The 21,603-nt window shown below is 40.2% G+C and overlaps 1 protein-coding gene across 2 annotated transcripts in view; it reads left to right on the top strand.

The window, feature by feature from the left end:
* Positions 1-21,603, top strand: part of LOC133563202 (synaptotagmin-7-like) — a 265,273-nt gene that overhangs the window by 194,742 nt on the left and 48,928 nt on the right. For both annotated transcript variants that reach the window (XM_061917194.1, XM_061917195.1), the window contains exon 2: positions 6,844-6,947. In XM_061917194.1, coding sequence (XP_061773178.1) covers positions 6,844-6,947 — 104 coding nt within the window. The remainder of the gene's footprint in view (positions 1-6,843; positions 6,948-21,603) is intronic.

The raw sequence follows: 21,603 nt of genomic DNA, 5'->3' as shown, positions 1-21,603 counted from the left end.
ATCACAATAGTAACTAACTAGATCAGTGTCAGAGCTTGGTCCGCATTGCTGGCAGTAAGTCGGACACGTTTCCAGTGAGGGTTGGACTCCGCCAAGGCTGCCCTTTGTCACAGATTCTGTTCATGACTTTTGTGGACAGAATTTCTAGGCGCAGTCAAGGCATTGAGGGGTTCCGGGTTGGTGGCCGCGGGATTAGGTCTCTGCTTTTTGCAGACGATGTGGTCCTGTTGGCTTCATCTGGCCGGGATCTTCAGCTCTCACTGGATCGGTTCGCAGCCGAGTGTGAAGCGGCCGGAATGAGAATCAGCACCTCCAAATCCGAGTCCATGGTTCTCTCCCGGAAAAGGGTGGAGTGCCATCTCCGGGTTGGGGAGGAGACCCTGCCCCAAGTGGAGGAGTTCAAGTACCTAGGAGTCTTGTTCACGAGTGGGGGAAGAGTGGATCGTGAGATCGACAGGCGGATCGGTGCGGCGTCTTCAGTAATGCGGACGTTGTACCGATCCGTTGTGGTAAAGAAGGAGCTGAGCCGGAAGGCAAAGCTCTCAATTTACCGGTCGATCTACGTTCCCATCCTCACCTATGGTCATGAGCTTTGGGTCATGACCGAAAGGATAAGATCACGGGTACAAGCGGCCGAAATGAGTTTCCTCCGCCGTGTGGCGGGGCTCTCCCTTAGAGATAGGGTGAGAAGCTCTGCCATCCAGGAGGAACTCAAAGTAAAGCCGCTGCTCCTCCACATCGAGAGGAGCCAGATGAGGTGGTTCGGGCATCTGGTCAGGATGCCACCCGAACGCCTCCCGAGGGAGGTGTTTAGGGCACGTCCAACCGGTAGGAGGCCACGGGGAAGACCCAGGACACGTTGGGAAGACTATGTCTCCCGGCTGGCCTGGGAACGCCTCGGGATCCCCCGGGAAGAGCTGGACGAAGTGGCTGGGGAGAGGGAAGTCTGGGCTTCCCTGCTTAGGCTGCTGCCCCCGCGACCCGACCTCGGATAAGCGGAAGAAGATGGATGGATGGATGGATAGATTACCATAGTAACTAATTAGATCCCTATAGTAACTAGTACATAACACAAAAGCGCAGATTCCAAACATCTAAATACTTCATCAAGTTGAAGACTCACGGTCATTTGAAAACATCAATGCACATCATAATGGCAGCTACACTTTCCATCTTAAATATTTAAATATTTATTATTTTCATATTTTGGTGTTATTTCCATTACAGTGCGCCTATCTTTAGTTTCCATTTCCTGTGTGCTTTTATTGTCTGCCACTGAGCACTAGCTCCCACACCTGTGCAATCAGAGTGTTTTTTTATGTGCCAGCCGTAGATAATTGCATTGCATTCTGGTTGGATTGTGCCTAGCATCGCCAAGCAGCATAATCTTCCTACGCTTACTGTGACTGCTTTGCTTTATTTTTGCTATACCTCTCCAAGCTCAATGTTTATCAATCAATGTTTAATTATATAGGCCTAAATCACAAGTGTCTCAAAAGGCTGCACAAGCCACAACGACATTCGCGGTACAGAGCCCACATACGGGCAAATAAAACTCACCCCAGGGGGATGTCGATGTGAATGACTATGAGGATACCCCCCAACTCCCCCCCCCCCCCCCCCCCTAGGGAAGACCGAAAGCAATGGACGTCGAGTGGGTCTAACATAATATTGTGAAAGTCCAGTGGCTTTTGAGTGCTGTGTGCAATCCCTATCTGCAATAGTTTCATTTTGTTCATTAAATATACTTTTTACTTGCATTACGCCCGTTGCGGAGTCCTGTTGCGATCGACTCAGTCAGTTCTTGATACAGTACACTATTGCGGAAAGAGGCCGTAATTGGGACTTTGGAATGCAAAAGTGATAGCCCTATCCGTGAGAAGAGACAACATTTTTAGCCCAACGCCAACCTTTAAGTTATGACTTAGAGCAGTTGTTTTCCGGTCACTTACACATGAACATCTCCTTACATGGTCAGGTTGAACTCTCCTGAATTAACACACACCTAGACAGAGAAAGAATGAATGTACGACTGTGACTCGGCTCCCCCAAGTTAAGGAGTGCCTCATTTTCTTGACCTGACCTCCTTTAGGCACTGCAGTCCTGTATAATGACGCTGGCTTGTAATAAAGCAACTTTTGGTTAAGTTAAGCATCTCCGCTGTCTCTGTTGATCCAGCCACACTGCCGTGTCATTTTTCTGTCTGGACGAAGATGACGAGACCAGAAATATACATCAGTGTCTTTGAACTGACAATGTAAACCTCCAATGTAACAAGTATAAAACAAAAATATTCAGTTGAGTGTCTTTCAACTTTAAATTTTCTGAAAAGAACTGTCCTCTGCAGTGGATCTTTGTATTATTTTGGAGAATGTTGATTCTCAGGATGTTAACTGACAATTAAGACTCATGTTGGCGATAGATAGATAGATAGATAGATAGATAGATGGATGGATAGATAGATAGATAGATAGATAGATAGATAGATGGATGGATAGATAGATAGATAGATAGATAGATAGATAGATAGATAGATAGATAGATAGATAGATGGATATGACTTTGTAAATAATTAACAAATTAAAGTTTGGTCTTGCTGGCTGTGTGTGCAATTGATCACAAGTGCAAAAGTGGTGCGGACCACCCTAAAAAAATGCTTATGCTGTCACCAAGTGGAGGTGTGCTCTTATCGGTGGTGTTTTGCTGTCTTGTGGACCATGTAGTTGGCAATTTATGGCACATTTTTTAAACAAGAAAAAAGCGTTCATCTAGTGCGATCCAGACAGAAGATGCTACTTTTTAGCACGCCAAAAGGTATTTAGGAGCTGTCAGCACTAACATGGATGCAATGATCCAGATGCGACAAAATGCGGTTTTGCAAGATGTTTGTTCATATGAAAGATATGTTGATCTGTTTTTGGAATGAGCTGACTCTCAATCAGCTCTTAAAGGGGAACAACACTTTTTGTGGAATTTTGCCTATCGTTCACGATCATTATGAGAGACAAGAAGACTTTTTCCCCCCGTTTTTTTTAGGATTTTAAAGATGATAAAAAACCCTTCAAGGATGCGGCTGATGGGAGTCACTGTTATAGCCTTCAAAGCCCTCTAGCAATGTTTTATCTAAACACTGCAAGTATCCATCCATCCATTTTCTACCGCTTATTCCCTATGGGATCGCGGGGGGCGCTGGTGCCTATCTCAGTTGCATTCGGGCGGAAGGCGGAGTACACCCTGGACAAGTCGCCACCTCATCGCAGGGCCAACACAGATAGACAGACAACATTCACACTCACATTCACACACTAGGGCCAATTTAGTGTTGCCAATCAACCTATCCCCAGGTGCATGTCTTTGGAAGTGGGAGGAAGCCGGAGTACCCGGAGGGAACCCACGCATTCACGTGGAGAACATGCAAACTCCACACAGAAAGATCCTGGGCCCGGGATTGAACTCGGGTGTACTCAGGACCTCCGTATTGTGAGGCAGATGCACTAACCCCTCTTTCACCGTGCTGCCCACTGCAAGTACGCAGTGGGTGAGTGGCCGTGCGCAATCCGAGGGTCCCTGGTTCAAATCCCACCTAGTACCAACCTCGTCACGTCCGTTGTGTCCTGAGCAAGACACTTCACCCTTGCTCCTGATGGGTGCTGGTTGGCGCCTTGCATGGCAGCTCCCTCCATCAGTGTGTGAATGTGTGTGTGAATGAGTAAATTTGGAAGTAGTGTCAAAGCGCTTTGAGTACCTTGAAGGTAGAAATGGGCTATACAAGTACAACCCATTTATCATATATATATATATATATATATATATATATATATATATATATATATATATATATATATATATATATATATATATATATATATATATATATGTATATGTAGGTGTGGGAAAAATCACAAGACTACTTCATCTCTACAGAACTGTTTCATGAGGGGTTCCCTCAATCATCAGGAGATTTGAGGGAACCCCTCATGAAACAGTTCTGTAGAGATAAAGTTGTCTTGTGATTTTTCCCACTCCTACATATTGCGCTCTACCACGGTATCGAGCACTATTCTCTGGATAATCCAATCAAGACATATATATATATATATATATATATATATATATATATATATATATATATATATATATATATATATATATATATATATATATATATATATACATATGTATATATATATATATATATATATATATATATATATATATATATATACATATATATATATGTATATATATATATATATATATATATATATATATATACATATATATATACATATATATATGTATATATATATATATATATATATATATATATATGTATATATGTATATTTTATTCTATTTTTTTTTTTTATTAAAAAAAAAAAAAATCTCCTGATGATTGAGGGAACCCCTCATGAAACAGTTCTGTAGAGATGAAGTTGTCCTGTGATTTTTCCCACACCTACATATTGCGCTCTACCACGGTATCGAGCACTATTCTCTGGATAATCCAATCAAGACATATATATATATATATATATATATATATATATATATATATATATATATATATATATATATATATATATATATATATATATATATATACATATATATATATACATATGTATATATATATATATATATATATATATATATATTTATATATATATATATATATATGTATATATATATGTATATTTTATTCAATTTTTATCGAGCACTATTCTCTGGATAATTCAATCAAGTCATATATATATATATATATATATATATATATATATATATATATATATATATATATATATATATATATAGCTTATTGAGTTATGTTTCCAACTGTGTGGTCGTTGTGGTTTGTGCAGCCCTTTGAGACATTTGTGATTAATGGGGATAGGTTGATTGGCAACATTAAATTGGTCCTAGTGTGTGAATGTGAGTGTGAATATTGTCTGTCTATCTGTTTTGGCCCTGTGATGAGTTGGCGACTTGTCCAGGGGTCACGCCCCCTTTCGCCTGAACGCAACCCCAAAAAGGGACAAGCAGTTGAAAATGGATGGATGGCTATATAAATTATCTTTGATTGATTGATTGATGGTTTTTCAACCAGTAAATATTGGTGTCCTATCAGAGTGATGTGCATGATGTGCAACTCAAACATGTTATTTTATCCGTTTCCATAACTATCAGCTAATACCGAAGCATGCAAATATGCTACAAAAAATACCTCCTCAGTGTTGGCTCTTACAATAACAATGTCGCTACAGCTTGGTTTATTATACAGGTTACGGAACGTAAATGAAGTATTGTTGACAGTTTTTGAATGCATTTTTAGAATGATTTAGAGGTAGATCTGATTGTTTCCTTTTATGAGCTGCATTGTGAGCCCCCAAGAACGATGCCAATTTTACAATGCAAAAACAACAAAACGTTTGCCTTCTCGTCTCTCATAAGGAATGAGAACGAAAATAAAGTGCGGACTCCAGCGGTGTCTCAAATGTTTTTGTTTTGGATAACCATGTGTTGTTGCTTGTTATCAGCGTTGATTACAGAGTATGTAATGTTTCTAACTTCTTTTTAGACTTGTGTGGCTATTAAGAATGTTAACAAGGTGACATGATTGACCTTTTTTGTTTTTAGGTACAGTGGGGCAAAAAAGTATTTTGTCAGCCACCGATTGTGCAAGTTCTCCCACTTAAAATGATGACAGAGGTCTGTAATTTTCATCAAAGGTACACTTCAACTGTGAGAGACAGAATGTGGAAAAAAAATCCAGGAATTCACATTGTAGGAAATTTAAAGAATGTATTTGTAAATTCTGGTGGAAAATAAGTATTTGGTCAACCAGTCAAAGCTCTCACAGATGGAAGGAGGTTTTGGCTCAAAATCTCACGATACATGGCCCCTTTCATTCTTTCCTCAACACGGATCAATCGTCCTGTCCCCTTAGCAGAAAGACAGCCCCAAAGCATGATGTTTCCACCTCCATGCTTCACAGTAGGTGTGGTGTTCTTGGGATGCAACTCAGTATTCTTCTTCCTCCAAACACGACAAGTTGAGTTTTTACCAAAAAGTTCTATTTTGGTTTCATCTGACCACATGGCATTCAACCCAATCCTCTGCTGTATCATCCATGTATCCATTTTGGTATAAACTCAACTCGCCGTGTTTGGAGGAAGAAGAATTCTGAGTTGCATTCCAAGAACACCACCCCTACTGTGAAGCATGGGGGTGGAAACATCATGGTTTGGGGCTGTTTTTCTGCTAAGGGGACAGGACGATTGCTCCGTGTTAAGGAAGGAATGAATGGGGCCATGTATCGTGAGATTTTGAGCCAAAACCTCCTTCCACCAGTGAGAGCTTTGAATGGTTGACCAAATACTTATTTTCCACCATAATTTAAAGATAAATTCTTAAAAATTCCTACAATGTGAATTCCTGGATTATTTTTTCACATTCTGTCTCTCACAGTTGAAGTGTACCTATGATGAACATTACAGACCTCTGTCATCATTTTAAGTGGGAGAACTTGCACAATCGGTGGCTGACTAAATACTTTTTTGCCCCACTGTATGACCGAGTGGTTAATTGTTTTATGTCAAATATTGATTCATCACTTCTTTCAATCACTTCCTATGGAAATGGTTGACTATAAAAGTCTACCATGTGTACAATTGTGCATGTTTGTACTGTTTAACAACAAAATGCATTGCATCTCTTCAAACTGCACTTAAGCAGACACAAACCTTTTACTTCACTAGCTGGCCACAACTTTAGGTACACCTCTAATAAATGTTACAAGAAGGCCTTATTGACTCTTCTCCTTTATGTGTGTTTGTGTGGACAGGCTCCTTGTCCCTCAGTGTGTTCCTGGTCTCCCTAGCAGTGACAGTGTGTGCTGTGTGGCTAGTGGCTCTTTGTGGCGTCTGTGGTTGGTGTCAACGCAAGCTGGTGAGTTTGCACACACACACGCACGCACGCACGCACGCACGCACACACGCACACACACACACACTCACACACACACACATTTGTATTTGTCACTTTCTGGAGATCTCAGAAAAATGTCTACCTCTTTAAGACCACACTTTCTAGCTACATAAAGATTTGTATTTACATTAGCTTTTAGTAATTTTTTTGTTTTTGTTTTTTATTCGTAATTGTTTTTTAATCTTCATTATTTACTTCAAGTTATTAAAGTATGTCTCTATATACATATTTATTCATTTTTTAAAATTAATTTTGGTAAAAGGGAGCGCTTTTAAATTTCTTACACACACTTGTTATTACATATGTTGACCAGAGGGGAAGCACTTTTAAAACCGACACACAGTTTTCAGCACGGTCCCACGCAAGAGCAGACAAACATTACAGGGAGACAAAACTGGCCCGCTGACTGGTTCGCCAACCTCCGGCGCCCCTTAAAAAGGTGGAAAACAGGTAAACAAAAATATTCAGTCTAACGCTGGACTCCCGAGGAGGGGGTCCAGATTGAGACCAGGAAAAAAAACCTCAATAGCCACAGCACACACAAACAACTTACAAAGAATACGCAAGACTTGCAACATAGGCAATCTGAAAAATCCCTCGTTTTTGGGACCACCCTTATTTTGATGGATTTCACCACCAGGGGTGCACATGATTCATTCTCTATTAGATGCAATGGTTTTCTGTTGTATTGATCCGTTGTGGTGAAGAAGGAGCTGAGCCGGAAGGCAAAGCTCTCAATTTACCGGTCGATCTACGTTTCCATCCTGACATTTTGTCATGAAATTTGGGTTACGACCTAAAGGACAAGCTCACAGGTACAAGTGGCTGAAATTAGCTTTCTCCGCCGGATGGCAGGACTCTCCCTTAGGGATAGGGTGAGAAGCTCTGTCATCCGGGAGGAGCTCAAACTAAAGCTACTGCTCCTCCATATCGAGAGGAGCTAGATGAGGTGGTTTGGGGCATCTGGTCAGGATGTCACCCGAACGCCTCCTTAGAGAGGTGTTTCGGGCAAGTCTGACCGGTAAGAGGCTATGGACAAGACCCAGGACACGTTGGGAAGACCGTGTCTCCCACCTGGCCTAGGGAACGCCTCGGGATCCCTTGGGAAGAGCTGGACAAAATGGCCGGGGAGAGGGAAGTCTGGGCTTCTCTGCTTAGGCTGCTGCCCCCGCGACCTAACCTCGAATAAGCGGAAAAAGATGAATGGATGGTTTTTCGTATTGTGACCATGACTTCGGTCCTAACTTCTTCACCGGTCCTCATATGGAAGGTACTTTGCCTTGGTGTCTCAAGAAGGGTAGAAATATACACACAGACACACACGCACACACACACACACACACACACACACACACACACACACACACACACACACACACACACACACACGCACACGCACACACACACACGCACACACACACACACACACACACACGCACGCACACACACTATAGCTTCAAGTCAAATTTGTGCTTTAATAATCAAAGGTGCATAAATGTCACTGTGTGCTGTGGGTTTGAAAAGAAAAATGGTAATTAATCTTAGAAAATAGCGTTGTGTGCAAGCATTTATGGAAATCTCTGACCCGAAACGTTGCGCAAACATATGGGAACGGAATCCTTGTCTTGTTAGACAGTGATTCATGGAAACATATTATAGTAGCAGAAATGCAGACCATTTTTCCAGAAAGCAGCTTCAGCCCCCGGCGGTAATTCATTCAGAGAACACAACATTAGCAAAGTGTGCTGACACAGCCTCAGCAAGACGACGACGGCAACTGACCTCTCGCAGGGCACATCATTATTACAAACCCCGTTTCCGTATGAGTTGGGAAATTGTGTTGGATGTAAATATAAACAGAATACAATGATTTGCAAATCCTTTTCAACCCATATTCAATTGAATGCACTACAAAGACAAGATATTTGATGTTCAAACTCATAAACTTAATTTTTTTTGCAAATAATAATTTAATTAGACTTTGGCTGCAACACGTGCCAAAGTAGTTGGGAAAAGGCATGTTCACCACAGTGTTACATCACCTTTTCTTTTAACCATACTCAATAAACGTTTGGGAACTGAGGAGACACATTTTTGAAGCTTTTCAGGTGGAATTCTTTACCATTCTTGTTTTATGTACAGCTGAAGTTGTTCAACAGTCCGGGGTCTCTGTTGTCGTACTTTAGGCTTCAATTTTTTTTTATGGGAGACAGGTCTGGACTACAGGCAGGCCAGTCTAGTACCCGCACTCTTTTACTATGAAGCCACACTGTTGTAATACGTGGTGTGACATTGTCTTGCTGAAATAAGCAGGGGCGTTCATGACAACGTTGCTGGAATGGCAGCATATGTTGCTCCAAAACCTGTATGTACCTTTCAGCATTAATGGTGCCTTCACAGATATGTAAGTTACCCATGCCTTGGGCACGAATACACCCCCATACCATCACAGAGGATGGCTTTTGAACTTTGCGCCTATAACAATCCGGATGGTTCTTTTCCACTTTGTTCCCGAGGACACAAGTGTCCACAGTTTCCAAAAACCATTTGAAATGTGGACTCGTCAGACCACGGAACACTTTTCCACTTTGAATCAGTCCATCTTAGACAATCTCGGACCCAGAGAAGCCGGCGGGGTTTCTGAGTGTTGTTGATAATGGCTTTCGCTTTGCATAGATAGAGAGTACTTTATTGATTCCTTCAGGAGAGTTTCTTCAGGAAAATTAAATAGTAGAGCTTTAACATGCACTTACAGATATAGTGACAAACTGTATTCAGTGACAGTGGTTTTCTGAAGTGTTACTGAGCCCATGTGGTGATATCCTTTAGAGATTGACTTCGGTTTTTGAGACAGCGCCGTCTGAGGGATCGAAGGTCACGGTCATTCAATGTTGGTTTCCAGCCATGCCGCTTACGTAGATTGATTTCTCCAGATTTTCTGAACCTTTTGATGATATTACAGACCGTAGATGTTGAAATCCCTAAATTTCTTGCAATTGCACTTTGAGAAACGTTGTACTTAAACTGTTTGACTATTTGCTCACGCAGTTGTGGACAAAGAGGTGTATCTCCCCCCATCCTGTCTTGTCAAGGACTGAGCATTTTTTGGGAAGTGGTTTTTATACCCAATCATGGCACCCACCTGTTCCCAATTAGCCTGCACACCTGTGGGACGTTCCAAATAAGTGTTTGATGATCATTCCTCAACTTTATCAGTATTTATTGCCACCTTTCCCAACTTCTTTGTCACGTGTTGCTGGCATCACATTCTAAAGTTAATGATTATTTGCACACAAAAAAATGTTTAGCAGTTTGAACATCAAATATGTTGTCTTTGTAGCATATGCAACAGAATATTGGTTGAAAGTGATTTGCAAATATTGTATTCTGTTTATATTTACATCTAACAATTTCCCAACTCATATGGAAACAGGGTTTATATTATATGCTATGAAATGTGATTGATTAAAGGAGAAGCAACCGCTGATTAGTCCGTCAAAGTGGCCTGTGCCTGTGTGAGTTCTCATTCTAACCCGGGCTTCCACCACTTCCAAGAGTAAAGGTCACCTGTTCGACGTCTCCGGTTCTTGCAGCTCCCCATCACGCTACTGTGAAACTTATTGGTGCACAGATGGCACCACTTGGCATCCCAGCAGGCCCTGCAAACAACAAGCTTCTCTACATAATGTTTGCATTAAAGACACGCCGGTAATGGGATTGTAACTAGATTACTCCTTTATATGGTATATAAAGCAGGAAGTTAATGATGCCAGTGCCAGACGCTTCTTTCTTTCAGCGGAATGCATTATAAGAGATATTCCACCTGGAAGTCAATTGAGCGGAGAGCTGATTTCCTGTTGTGGAGTGAGGGCGTCTCGCCGCCGGCTCTTTGGAAAGTCCCTAAGGCGCTCTCTCTCCGGGAGCTCTGCAGTAAATGGATCTTATTTTCCACCCTGTGACAGCGGTTGCAGTCCTGGAGGGCGAAGCGTCGGCCGTGTGACCCTGCCAGGCGCATGTGCACGCACGGGTTGATGCCTTACTTTCCTCCCCCGTCAGAGCAGTCTCTTGTCTGGGTAGGTGCGACCTGGCGGTGATGGGAGGGGGAGGGGAGGGTGGGATTTAACGTAGACGTCCATTAAGCACTTTGTCATCCTTTTCCTGGAGAAAGTGTGAGCCTCCCACTGGTGTGAAAGCACATTAAGCACTTCCACGTGCAAGCAAGAAAATCAAGTGCTGCTGTTATGAATAGGAAGAATGTACAACAGATTTTTCATGCTGGATCAATTTCATGTATGGCACATGATTTCTTAATTGCTGTGTCTCTACTAGGGTTGTACAGTAAACCAGTATTAGTATAGTACCGCGATACTAACAATACTTGGTACTAAAGTTAAAGTACCAATGACTGTCACCCACATACTAGATGTGGCGAAATTATTTGACCCATCACCCTTGATCACCCCCTGGGAGGTGAGGGGAGCAGTGGGCAATAGTGGTGCCGTGCCCGGGAATCATTTTATGGTGATTTAACCCCCAATTCCAACCCTTAATGCTGAGTGCCAAGCAGGGAGGTAATGGGTCCCATTTTTATAGTCTTTGGTATGACTTGGCCGGGATTTGAACTCACAACCTACCGATCTCAGGGCGGACACTCTAACCACTAGGCCACTGAGTAGGTGAGCAGATACTATACTATACAACACTGTACCGACAGCGATCAGACTGTATAATGCATATGTCCTTCTTGACTGCACTTAAATGTAGAATATATGTAGAATATATCATCCAGCCATCCATCCATTTTCTACGTCTTATTCCCTTTTGGCGTCACGGGGGGCGCTGGCGCCTATCTCAGCTACAATCGGGCATAATTATTCATTATTATTGTTGTCTTGTGAGCGAACTGTGGTGCTGAATTTCCCCCAGGGATCAATAAAGTACTTGCTATTCTATTCTATTCTATTCCATTCTATACTGCCTCTAAAAGGTACCAGTCCACCGGTGACTGCGTGGTTTCCCTCCGGGTACTCCGGCTTCCTCCCACCTCCAAAGACATGCACCTGGGGATAGGTTGATTGGCAACACTAAATTGGCCCTAGTGTGTGAATGTGAGTGTGAATGTTGTCTGTCTATCTGTGTTGGCCCTGCGATGAGGTGGCGACTTGTCCAGGGTGTACCTTGCCTTCCGCCCAAATGCAGCTGAGATAGGCTCCAGCATCCCCGCGACCCCAAAGGGGACAAGCGGTAGAAAATGGATGGATGGATGGATAGCTAGCTAGCGGCTAAAGTCCAACCCCAGTCGGCTGTGTTTTAGCTACTTATAAATCACTAATCCTCGGCTCCATGGCGACAAATAAATTACGTTTCTTACAAGTATCATCCCTGCAGGACGAGGAATAGCTAAACATGCTTCACTACACACCGTAGCTCACCAGTGTCAAAATGTAAACAAACGTCATTGGTGAATCTACACCTGACAGCCACTGTAATGATACCAAGTACAGTAGCGTATCAAGTCGATAGAACTATGTTTATGTGGATATTTTTTGGCAAAACAACATCTTTTTTCATTTTTTTTATTGATATTATATTTATAAACTCTGGAAATATGTCCCTGGACACATGATGACTTTGAGTATGACAATTGCATGGTCCTAGAACTACTTGGTATTGGATTGATACCCAATTTTGTGGTAACATCCAAAAGTAATGTAAAGTATCCAAAGACAGAAGAATAGATGATTTTTTCCATTTTAACAGAAGTGTAGATAGAACATGTTAAAACTGAAAATAATCAGATACTAACAGTAAATGAACAAGTAGATTAATGATTCATTTTCTACCACTTGTCCTTAACAATGTTGACAAAATAATAGAATGATAAATGACACAATATGTTACTGCATATGTCTGCAGACTAAATTAAGAGCCTTTGTTTGCTTACTTAATAGTAAAAACAAGTTGTCTTTTATGTTCACTATTTTATTTAAGGACAATCTTGCAATAAGAAACATATGTTTATGTACCCTGAGGTTTTTTTGTTGAAAATTAAGCCAATAATGCAATTTTTTGTTGTCCCCTTCATCTAGAAAAGTACCGAAAAGTATCAAAATAATGTAGGTACCAGTAGCAGTACCAAAATATTGGTATCGGGACGACACTAGTCTCCACATTATTGTATATAACAGATCTAGGCAAAATACAGCAGCTCAGAGCAGGAACAAAGCAGAGTGGGCGGGGTTTGTTTTCAGAGCAGCCAGCCCGAAAACGCGTGTGTCAGGAACAGATGCGGAAGCACATTTTCACAACACATTTCTGCATAAAAGCAGAGGTGGGTAGAGTAGTCACAAATTGTACTCAAGTATGAGTACTGTTACTTTAGAGCTGGAATTTTTTTATTTTATTTTATTTTTTTTCCAAGATGGCGCTGCTGTAGTGGCTGCTGTAGGCAGGAGCTCTGTGCTCTTGTATCATCCTTTTGTGTTTCCCTCTTGTTTTCATGTGTTATTATATTTTTTTGCCTTTTGGTCAGGGACCCTTTGGGACTGTGTGACAAGGGGTGTCACTTTCGTGACCTCTGTGGTGCTTTTTTTGTGGACTTCTGGATATTGGCCTCCCGGGAGCCTTTTGGCCATGGAGACCAGCTGCTGGGTCTCTGCCACACCGGAGTCGCTTTGGAGGGACTGGAGGAGATGCGGATGAGGGGACAGGGCTGCGGAGCTGGCACTGAGCGCTGGGACGGAGAGGCTTCGCGGTGTCTTGGCTGGGTGAGCAGGTGTCGAACACCTCAGTCTTCTTGGACGTATCATCGCTCATCCATGCGGACTGGACACTGGCCGAGAGTGGAGTCGGCTGTTTTGGTTGCTTTGTTGGGTCTGCTCCTGTCTCTGGCCATCCTCCCTCCACCCCAGCGGACGATGGCGTGGAACACCGCAGAGGCCACCACAGTGGATATGTTTCTTTTACTTTTTAATCATAGCTGTATGTAGAAGTGTCCGGTTGTATCTGCTGCTTTAATGTCTTTAATGTCCTATGTGTACTTTGATGTTTGATGTTTCCCTCTTACACACATGTAAGAGGGATGTGTACTATGGCTATGAGTTGTTTTTTTCCCTTGGCCTCAGTCTGCACCCCCTCTCCAGGGCCCAGGCTAAGACCGATTTTTTTAATCTTATTTTAATCTTGTATTTTTTTCTCCCCCCCTTGTTTACCTGTATCTCATTTTTTTTGTAAGGGGCACTGGAAGCCGGCAGACCCGTCAGCAATCCTGTTCTGTCTCCCTTTATGTTTGTCTGATCTTGAATGGGATTGTGCTGAAAATTGTAATTTTCCTGAAGGAACTCTCCTGACGGAATAAATAAAGTACTATCTAATCTAATCTAATCTAATTACTCAAGTAAAAGTAAGGTGTAGTCACCCAAATATTTACTTGAGTAAAAGTAAAAAGTATGTTGTGAAAAAACTACTCAAGTACTGAGTAACTGATGAGTAACCTGTTGGTTTAATGATGACGGCAACAAGTAATGCACAAAAACATAATAGCAATGAACAAATTCATAGCCAGGAATATCTCTTAAGCAACTAAAACAATAATATATATATATTAAATAATATATATTTGGTTTTACACTGTATTGAAAAAAAATTTTAAAGTGAATTTTACCTTTGCAATCTCATTATACTATTGGCTAAGTTTTTTATTCGTAAATGTAAGTTTCTCAATACCCGACTTGTCTTTTGTGTCTTTAAAAAAGATTTAGAATTCCACATTAAAACACTCTACCTCTAACAACCGAAAAGGTGTGATAACGATGATGCTGTTTTCCAAATTTAAGTTATTCAATGAGATTGACTGAGCCTATGGCTTTGCACTTTGTTTATTTTATATATATATATTCCCTTTGGGGTCGCTGGTGCCTACCTCAGCTGCAATCGGGCGGAAGGTGGGGTACACCCTGGAGAAGTCACCACCTCATCGCAGGGCCGCATTCTATTTTAGTTACTTTGAATTTACAACCCCCTGGCGCTGTTTTGTACGGTTTTTATACTGTTTTGTACTGTTTTTGTACTTACTTTGGTTATTATTTTCAACTGTTTGTAAATGTTGAACTTTATAAATAAAGGTTTATTAAAAAAAAGTGTGCAGTTAATCATGTGACCGCCTGGCTCTATTTGATTGGTGAAACGGAGTCAAAGGTCACCAGTGACTGCATTTGATTTGATTGGTGAAACACAGGCATGTGATAGATCCTACTTTGAAGGTTTGTCTGACAACCAAAACAAACAAAGCATGCATTAACATATCGATAAAAATCAGTAGCAAGTAGCGAGCTGAATGTAGATAAATGGAGCGGAGTAAATTTATACAACTGTCTGTTTATAAAGAGATTATTGGTGATTGTTTTCATTGAAACTTGAGGTAAATGATTTGCTGATGTAGGTTTCAGTGGGGTACAGTGAGAGTGATTGATGCTTTTAACAATAAATATTTTGCACGCCAAAAGTAGTCTACTTTCTACTCACTAAAATAAGATAATGATTGGCACTACTGCTGATACTACTAGTCCCAGAAAGAATGCAATTGAGGAAAGTTAGCATATTTTTTTTAAATGTCCTCTCTGTACGATCAATAAATCCAAAAATCTTAAAGTGGCATTATTGCATGTGCCACTTTAAAGGCCAGCTTGGAGGCGCTGTTCTGCCAGTTGCAGCTTAGCACAGCTGTTAGTTTATTTAAAAATGAGCTTTAGTTCACACAAACTGTGGGTAATGTTTACCGTAGCAGATGGTCCTGAGCAACGTCAAATTGGGTATGTGCGATCATTTTCCTCAGAATACCTTCATTTGACAATGACTTCATATTTTGATAGCCGTTGCATTTTAAGATATCCGTCCCACTGGTGCTCAGTAACCCTGTGAATCAAGTCAAATTGGTAATTCCGGGATATTACCGGTAACTTAAGTTACCACATGTAGTTGTTCTCTAAATTGTGTTTGTCCGAAAAACGCTAGCTCACTAAAGCTAGTTAGCATACACGAGCTCGTACTTTGCTCTGCTAGCTCGCTACAGTAAGCACTAGTCATTGTTCAAGAAGCTAGTTTGTCTTCTTGATACTTGTACTGTAGTTATTGGACACAATAGATTTATAATCTATTCAGAGGTGGGTAGAGTAGCCAGAAATTGTACTCAAGTACGAGTACTGTTACTTTAGAGATGTATTACTCAAGTAAAATTAAGGAATAGACACCCAAATATTTACTTGAGTAAAAGTAAAAAGTATGTTGTGAAAAAACTACTCAAGTACTGAGTAACTGATGAGTAACTTGATTGTTTAATAATTACGGCAACAAATAATGCACAAAAACATAAAAATAGCAATGAGCAAATTCAGAGCCAGGAATATCTCTTAACCAACTAAAACAATAATATATATATAGGTTTCTCATAGTCAGCATTGTCACTGGCGTCCCACTGGATGTGAATTCTCCCTGCCCACTGGGTGTGAGTTTTCCTTGCCCTTTTGTGGGTTCTTCCGAGGATGTTGTAGTCGTAATGATTTGTGCAGTCCTTTGAGACATTTGTGATTTGGGGCTATATAAATAAACATTGATTGATTGATTGATATATTAAATAATAGTACATTAAAATAAGGCACATTGAGACAAAATAAATTAACAGCACCATAGGCTCAGTAGGCATTGATTGATTGATTGATTGATTGATTGATTGATTGATTGATTGAAACTTTTATTAGTAGATTGCACAGTACAGTACATATTCCGTACAATTGACCACTAAATAGTAACACCCCAATAAGTTTTTCAACGTTTATCAATTACTTAATAAATGACCAAGTCGAGGTGATCTACCTCATATATACATATACATACATACACATATATATAGAATAGAATAGAGTTTTATTGTCATTATTGCAATGAACTGGTTCAAAGAACAACGAAATTGGAGCAGCTCCTCCTAAGGTGCATATACAATATATATATATATATATATATATATATATATATATATATATATATATATATATGTATATATATATATATATATATATATATATATATATATATATATACATACACATACATACATACATTTATATATACAGTACATAATTTATATTTATTTATTTTGCCGTTTTTGTTGAAATGTTAAAGGTGTTTTAATGAATATACATGCATGTTTAACATATAGATTCCTATCTTTCATGAAGACAAGAATATAAGTTGGTGTATTACCTGATTCTGATGACTTGCATTGATTGGAATCAGACAGTAGTGCTGATAACGTACACGTTTTCAAATGGAGGAGAAAAAAAGTTCCTCTTTTCTGTCCAATACCACATGAAAGTCGTTGGTTTTTGGAATCTTATTTGTCCAGCTTCCATGTTCGTTTTTATACACTTTACAAGAAATACATTGGCGGCAAACTCCGTATCTTGCTAGCTTGTTTGCGCTGGCTTTGGGAGACTCTTATTTTGTTAGCGCAGGCGCAAAGGAGCGACGCTTTTATTGTGAAGACATGAACTGTGCGATCAGTCTTTAGGCTTTTGACGGGAAGTACGGTTGAAATAAAAAGTGTCTTTTTTTCCTTTACACTTTTTATTGATTGATTGAAACTTTTATTAGTAGATTGCACAGTACAGTACATATTCCGTACAATTGACCATTAAATAGTAACACCCCAATAAGTTTTTCAACTTGTTTAAGTTAGTCTGGCTCTGTTTGATTGGTCCAACGTCACCAGTGACTGCATGTGATTGGTGAAATTATGCGTAGATCCTACTTTGAAAAAACTAAACAAATTTTAACAGATCGATAAAAAAAAGTAGCGAGTAGCGAGCTGAATGTAGATAAATGGAGCGGAGTAAAAGTAGTGTTTCTTCTCTATAAATATACTCAAGTAAAAGTATAAAACATGTTGCATAAAAACTACTCGTAGAAGTACAATTTATCCCAAAAGTTACTCAAGTAAATGTAACGGAGTAAATGTAGCGCGTTACTACCCACCTCTGAATCTATTGTCTAATCAGGTAAAACAATCTAAAGATCTTTAATTACAAACATTTAAATTCAAATAGACTTTCCTAATTTTAATATAAAGGAAGTTTTGTCACAACATATGCTGTGGCTCGCCACGGCTTTACAATTGACTTTGATCGACAAGGCAAAACTATATAATATTCACCTAAACTCAAGGACATTTTTAGCATATGTAGATTTAAAAATAGGAAAAGTAATACAAATCTTAAAGTGAACACGTGCATTTAATATGGGTGTCATGGTGGATTGATGTATCGATAGATTTATCAATATTTCAAAATGTCAATTACCGTATTTTCCAGACCATAGTGCGCACCGGATTATAGGGCACACTGTCGATAAATGGTCTATTTTGATCTTTGTTCATATATAAGGTGCACCGGATTATAGGGCGCATTAAAGGAGTCATAAAACTAAAATAACTAAAGTTCCTTGGGTGAATAATGTAAAGTCACTACACCTGTATGTTTTAGTGCTTTCATGGCGAGTTTACTGACAATTATAAGTTAGTACTTTATAATAGAAATGGCAACAGCGGAGGACGAATGTCCCATAACAAGAAGACAGAAAAAAAGAAGACGTTTATCAACTACGGTAACCGCACGGACTACAAAGGCGGACACGTGCAATTTTTCAGGATTTAAGCAGATCCTAAAATACAGATCAGCAGGTACCAAAAGGTAAAAAAAAGTTGCATTTGCATAGTATTGCCAAACAAAACACCAGATAATATGTCTTATCTTATACACACACTATAATCATACTTGTATGTTGAAGCACAGTACAATCCATCAAGCGGTGCGGCTTCATAGCTTACCAAAGTCGTACTAAAACATTATAATAGATTTTGAGCGCTGTGTGTAATGTTCTAAATTTTCGACGGAACATCCAGTATACAATATTGGTGTTGTCTACTTGAGTCATAATGCCATCATAGTGCAGTCTACACTTATATTTTATGTTTGACTGCCTTCTAATAATCACACTAATCATTACACCATGTACCAAATGAAATTACTTCGAGGTGGTTAAGCCAAACCAGAATTATTCTGTACATTGGGTGCACAGTGTTATAAGGCGCACTGTCCTGTTTTGAGGGAAAAATATATATTTTTAGTGCACCTTATAGTCCCAAATATACAGTATATCGATCTATGCTGTGCAAGTTTGCCTTCCAGAAGATATGTATCAATCCAAGATTATTTTAAAAGGGAATCGTTCGATTTCAACAATACTGGAAAAAGGAAAACATTGAATTCAAGAACGGCGGACTTGATATAAAGTTTAGCACTTTTAAAAATAGGGATGTTAAACATTTAGTCTATGTGCCCGCATGTGGCATCATTGAAAACAAGAATGTCGGATAGTTATGGTGGGCGGTAATGATCATAACAAACACAAACGCAACAAGACAATATCAATAATTACAACACAAAAACGCCACAACATAGACAAACGACACAACACGACTTTAAGCCACTAAAGATATGTCCGACAAAACTTAAGTTTTTGACAAACAGTGACATTGAAGCACCAACTTCCGGAACACAACAACATACAACTGGCAGCTAAGGAAAAGTAATTTAATCAGAAAGAAATAAATACAAGCATGGATAAAGGAGGCTATGGAAATCAGGAAGCGAGGGGGCCAACACCATCAACAGATATGAGGGGGAATACATGCCTCTGCTAGAGATGTAACAGTGAACGGTATTATGATAAACAGCGGTAAAATTCCAGATTCTTAGTAATACCGTTAAAATTCTTTATTATCGAAAGACCGTCATTTATTATAGGCCTACAGAAACCCACTACTACCGACCACGCAGTCTGATTGTTTATACATCAATGATGAAATATTAACATTGCAACACATGCCAATACGGCCTTTTTAGTTTACTAAATTGCAATTTCAAATTTCCCGGGAGTTTCTTGTTGAAAACGTAGCGGAATGATAACATTTTACGTGACGTCACGGACTGAGGAAATATTAGCGCTGCACCACACACAGCTCAAAGTCGTCCTTTTTAACCGCATAATTACACAGTATTTTGGACATCTGTGTTGCTGAATCTTTTGCAATTTGTTCATTTAATAATGGAGACTATAAAGAACAATGCTGTTGGTGGAAAGCGGTGGATAGCAGCTGACTTTAGCACCGAGACACCACCGGTGTTTCTTTGTTTGTTGTGAAAGCAGAACGGTCAAGCGAACATGTTTCTGTACGTCAACCAGCATGTTTTTGGATGGGGAAATTGTGATATATATCTTACCGAAGACATCCGTGGATTATTCGTCGTTCTGCAGCAGCTGTAAGCTTGGCTCCTCAGCTTCTCTCTGAGACACAGTGTGTTCAACGCAGCCATCTGACCTTGAGGTATGTCTTTACAATCTTTAAAATCTCACTAAAACACTATTAAAACAATAATCAGATAAGGGATCTTCCAGAATTATCCTAGTAAATGTGTCTAATTACATCTGAAACGCTCACACTGCCATCACCCGGAGCTGTCGCTTATTTTAATTATTGTTTTTTTTTTTCCAGTCCGTCGCTATCAATATCCTCAAACACAAATCTCTCATTGTCGCTCCAATTAATGGGAAAATTGTCGCTTTCTCGGTCAGAATCGCTCGCGCTGCTGGCGTCCATGATTGTAATCAACGGGTGGATGTGAGGAGTCCGACAATCTGTGACGTCACGCGCACTACTTCCGGGAAAGGCAGGGCTTTTTTAAGAGCGACCAAAAGTTGCGAACTTTATCGTCAATGTTCTTTACTAAATCCTTTCAGCAAAAATATGGCAATATCGCGAAATGATCAAGTATGACACATAGAATGGACCTACTATCCCCGTTTAAATAAGAAAATCTCATTTCAGTAGGCCTTTAATGCATTTTTGGCAACACTGCTAACTTCCTGATACAAAGTCACTGCATGCGCTCCAGCGTCGTTTCTTTCAACAAAACATAGCGGAAAGCGACTACTCAGACCTTGCTCCAGGTGATTTTGTCTCGCCGTAAACGCTTCGTTTCACATTATTTCCCTCGCTTCACTTCTGTAGTGTGGAATCTCAGCGTGCGTTTTAAGAGCGCATTGCTGTTAGATGGCGAGTGCATCAAGTGTGGACAATATTGCAGACACATGCATTTTTCCCACGTTTTAAATCTACTCAGCGGCCTAGTGGTTAGAGCGTCCACCCTGAGATCGGTAGGTTGTGAGTTCAAACCCTGGCCGAGTCATACCAAAGATTATAAAAGTGAGACCCATTGCCTCCCAGCTTGGCGCTCAGCATCAAGGGTTTGAATTGGCCATCAAACAACCATAAATGATATCCGGGCGTGGCACCGCTGCTGCCCACTGCTCCCCTCACTTCCCAGAGGCTGATCGAGGAGATGGGTCAAATGCAGAGGACTAATTTCACCACATTTAGTGTGTGTGTGACATTCATTGGTACTTTACTTTAACTTCAACTAAAAGTATACAGCGGAGGAGAAAAAAATATTTGATGTTGCTTGCATTTTCTCAACACAGCATCTTGCTGTGACCGAGAGTTAAT

Source organism: Nerophis ophidion, linkage group LG12, assembly GCF_033978795.1.
Source record: "Nerophis ophidion isolate RoL-2023_Sa linkage group LG12, RoL_Noph_v1.0, whole genome shotgun sequence".
Lineage (NCBI taxonomy): Eukaryota > Metazoa > Chordata > Actinopteri > Syngnathiformes > Syngnathidae > Nerophis > Nerophis ophidion.
The sequence above is the reverse complement of the archived record's forward strand: the minus strand, read 5'-3'. Positions and strand labels throughout refer to the sequence as shown.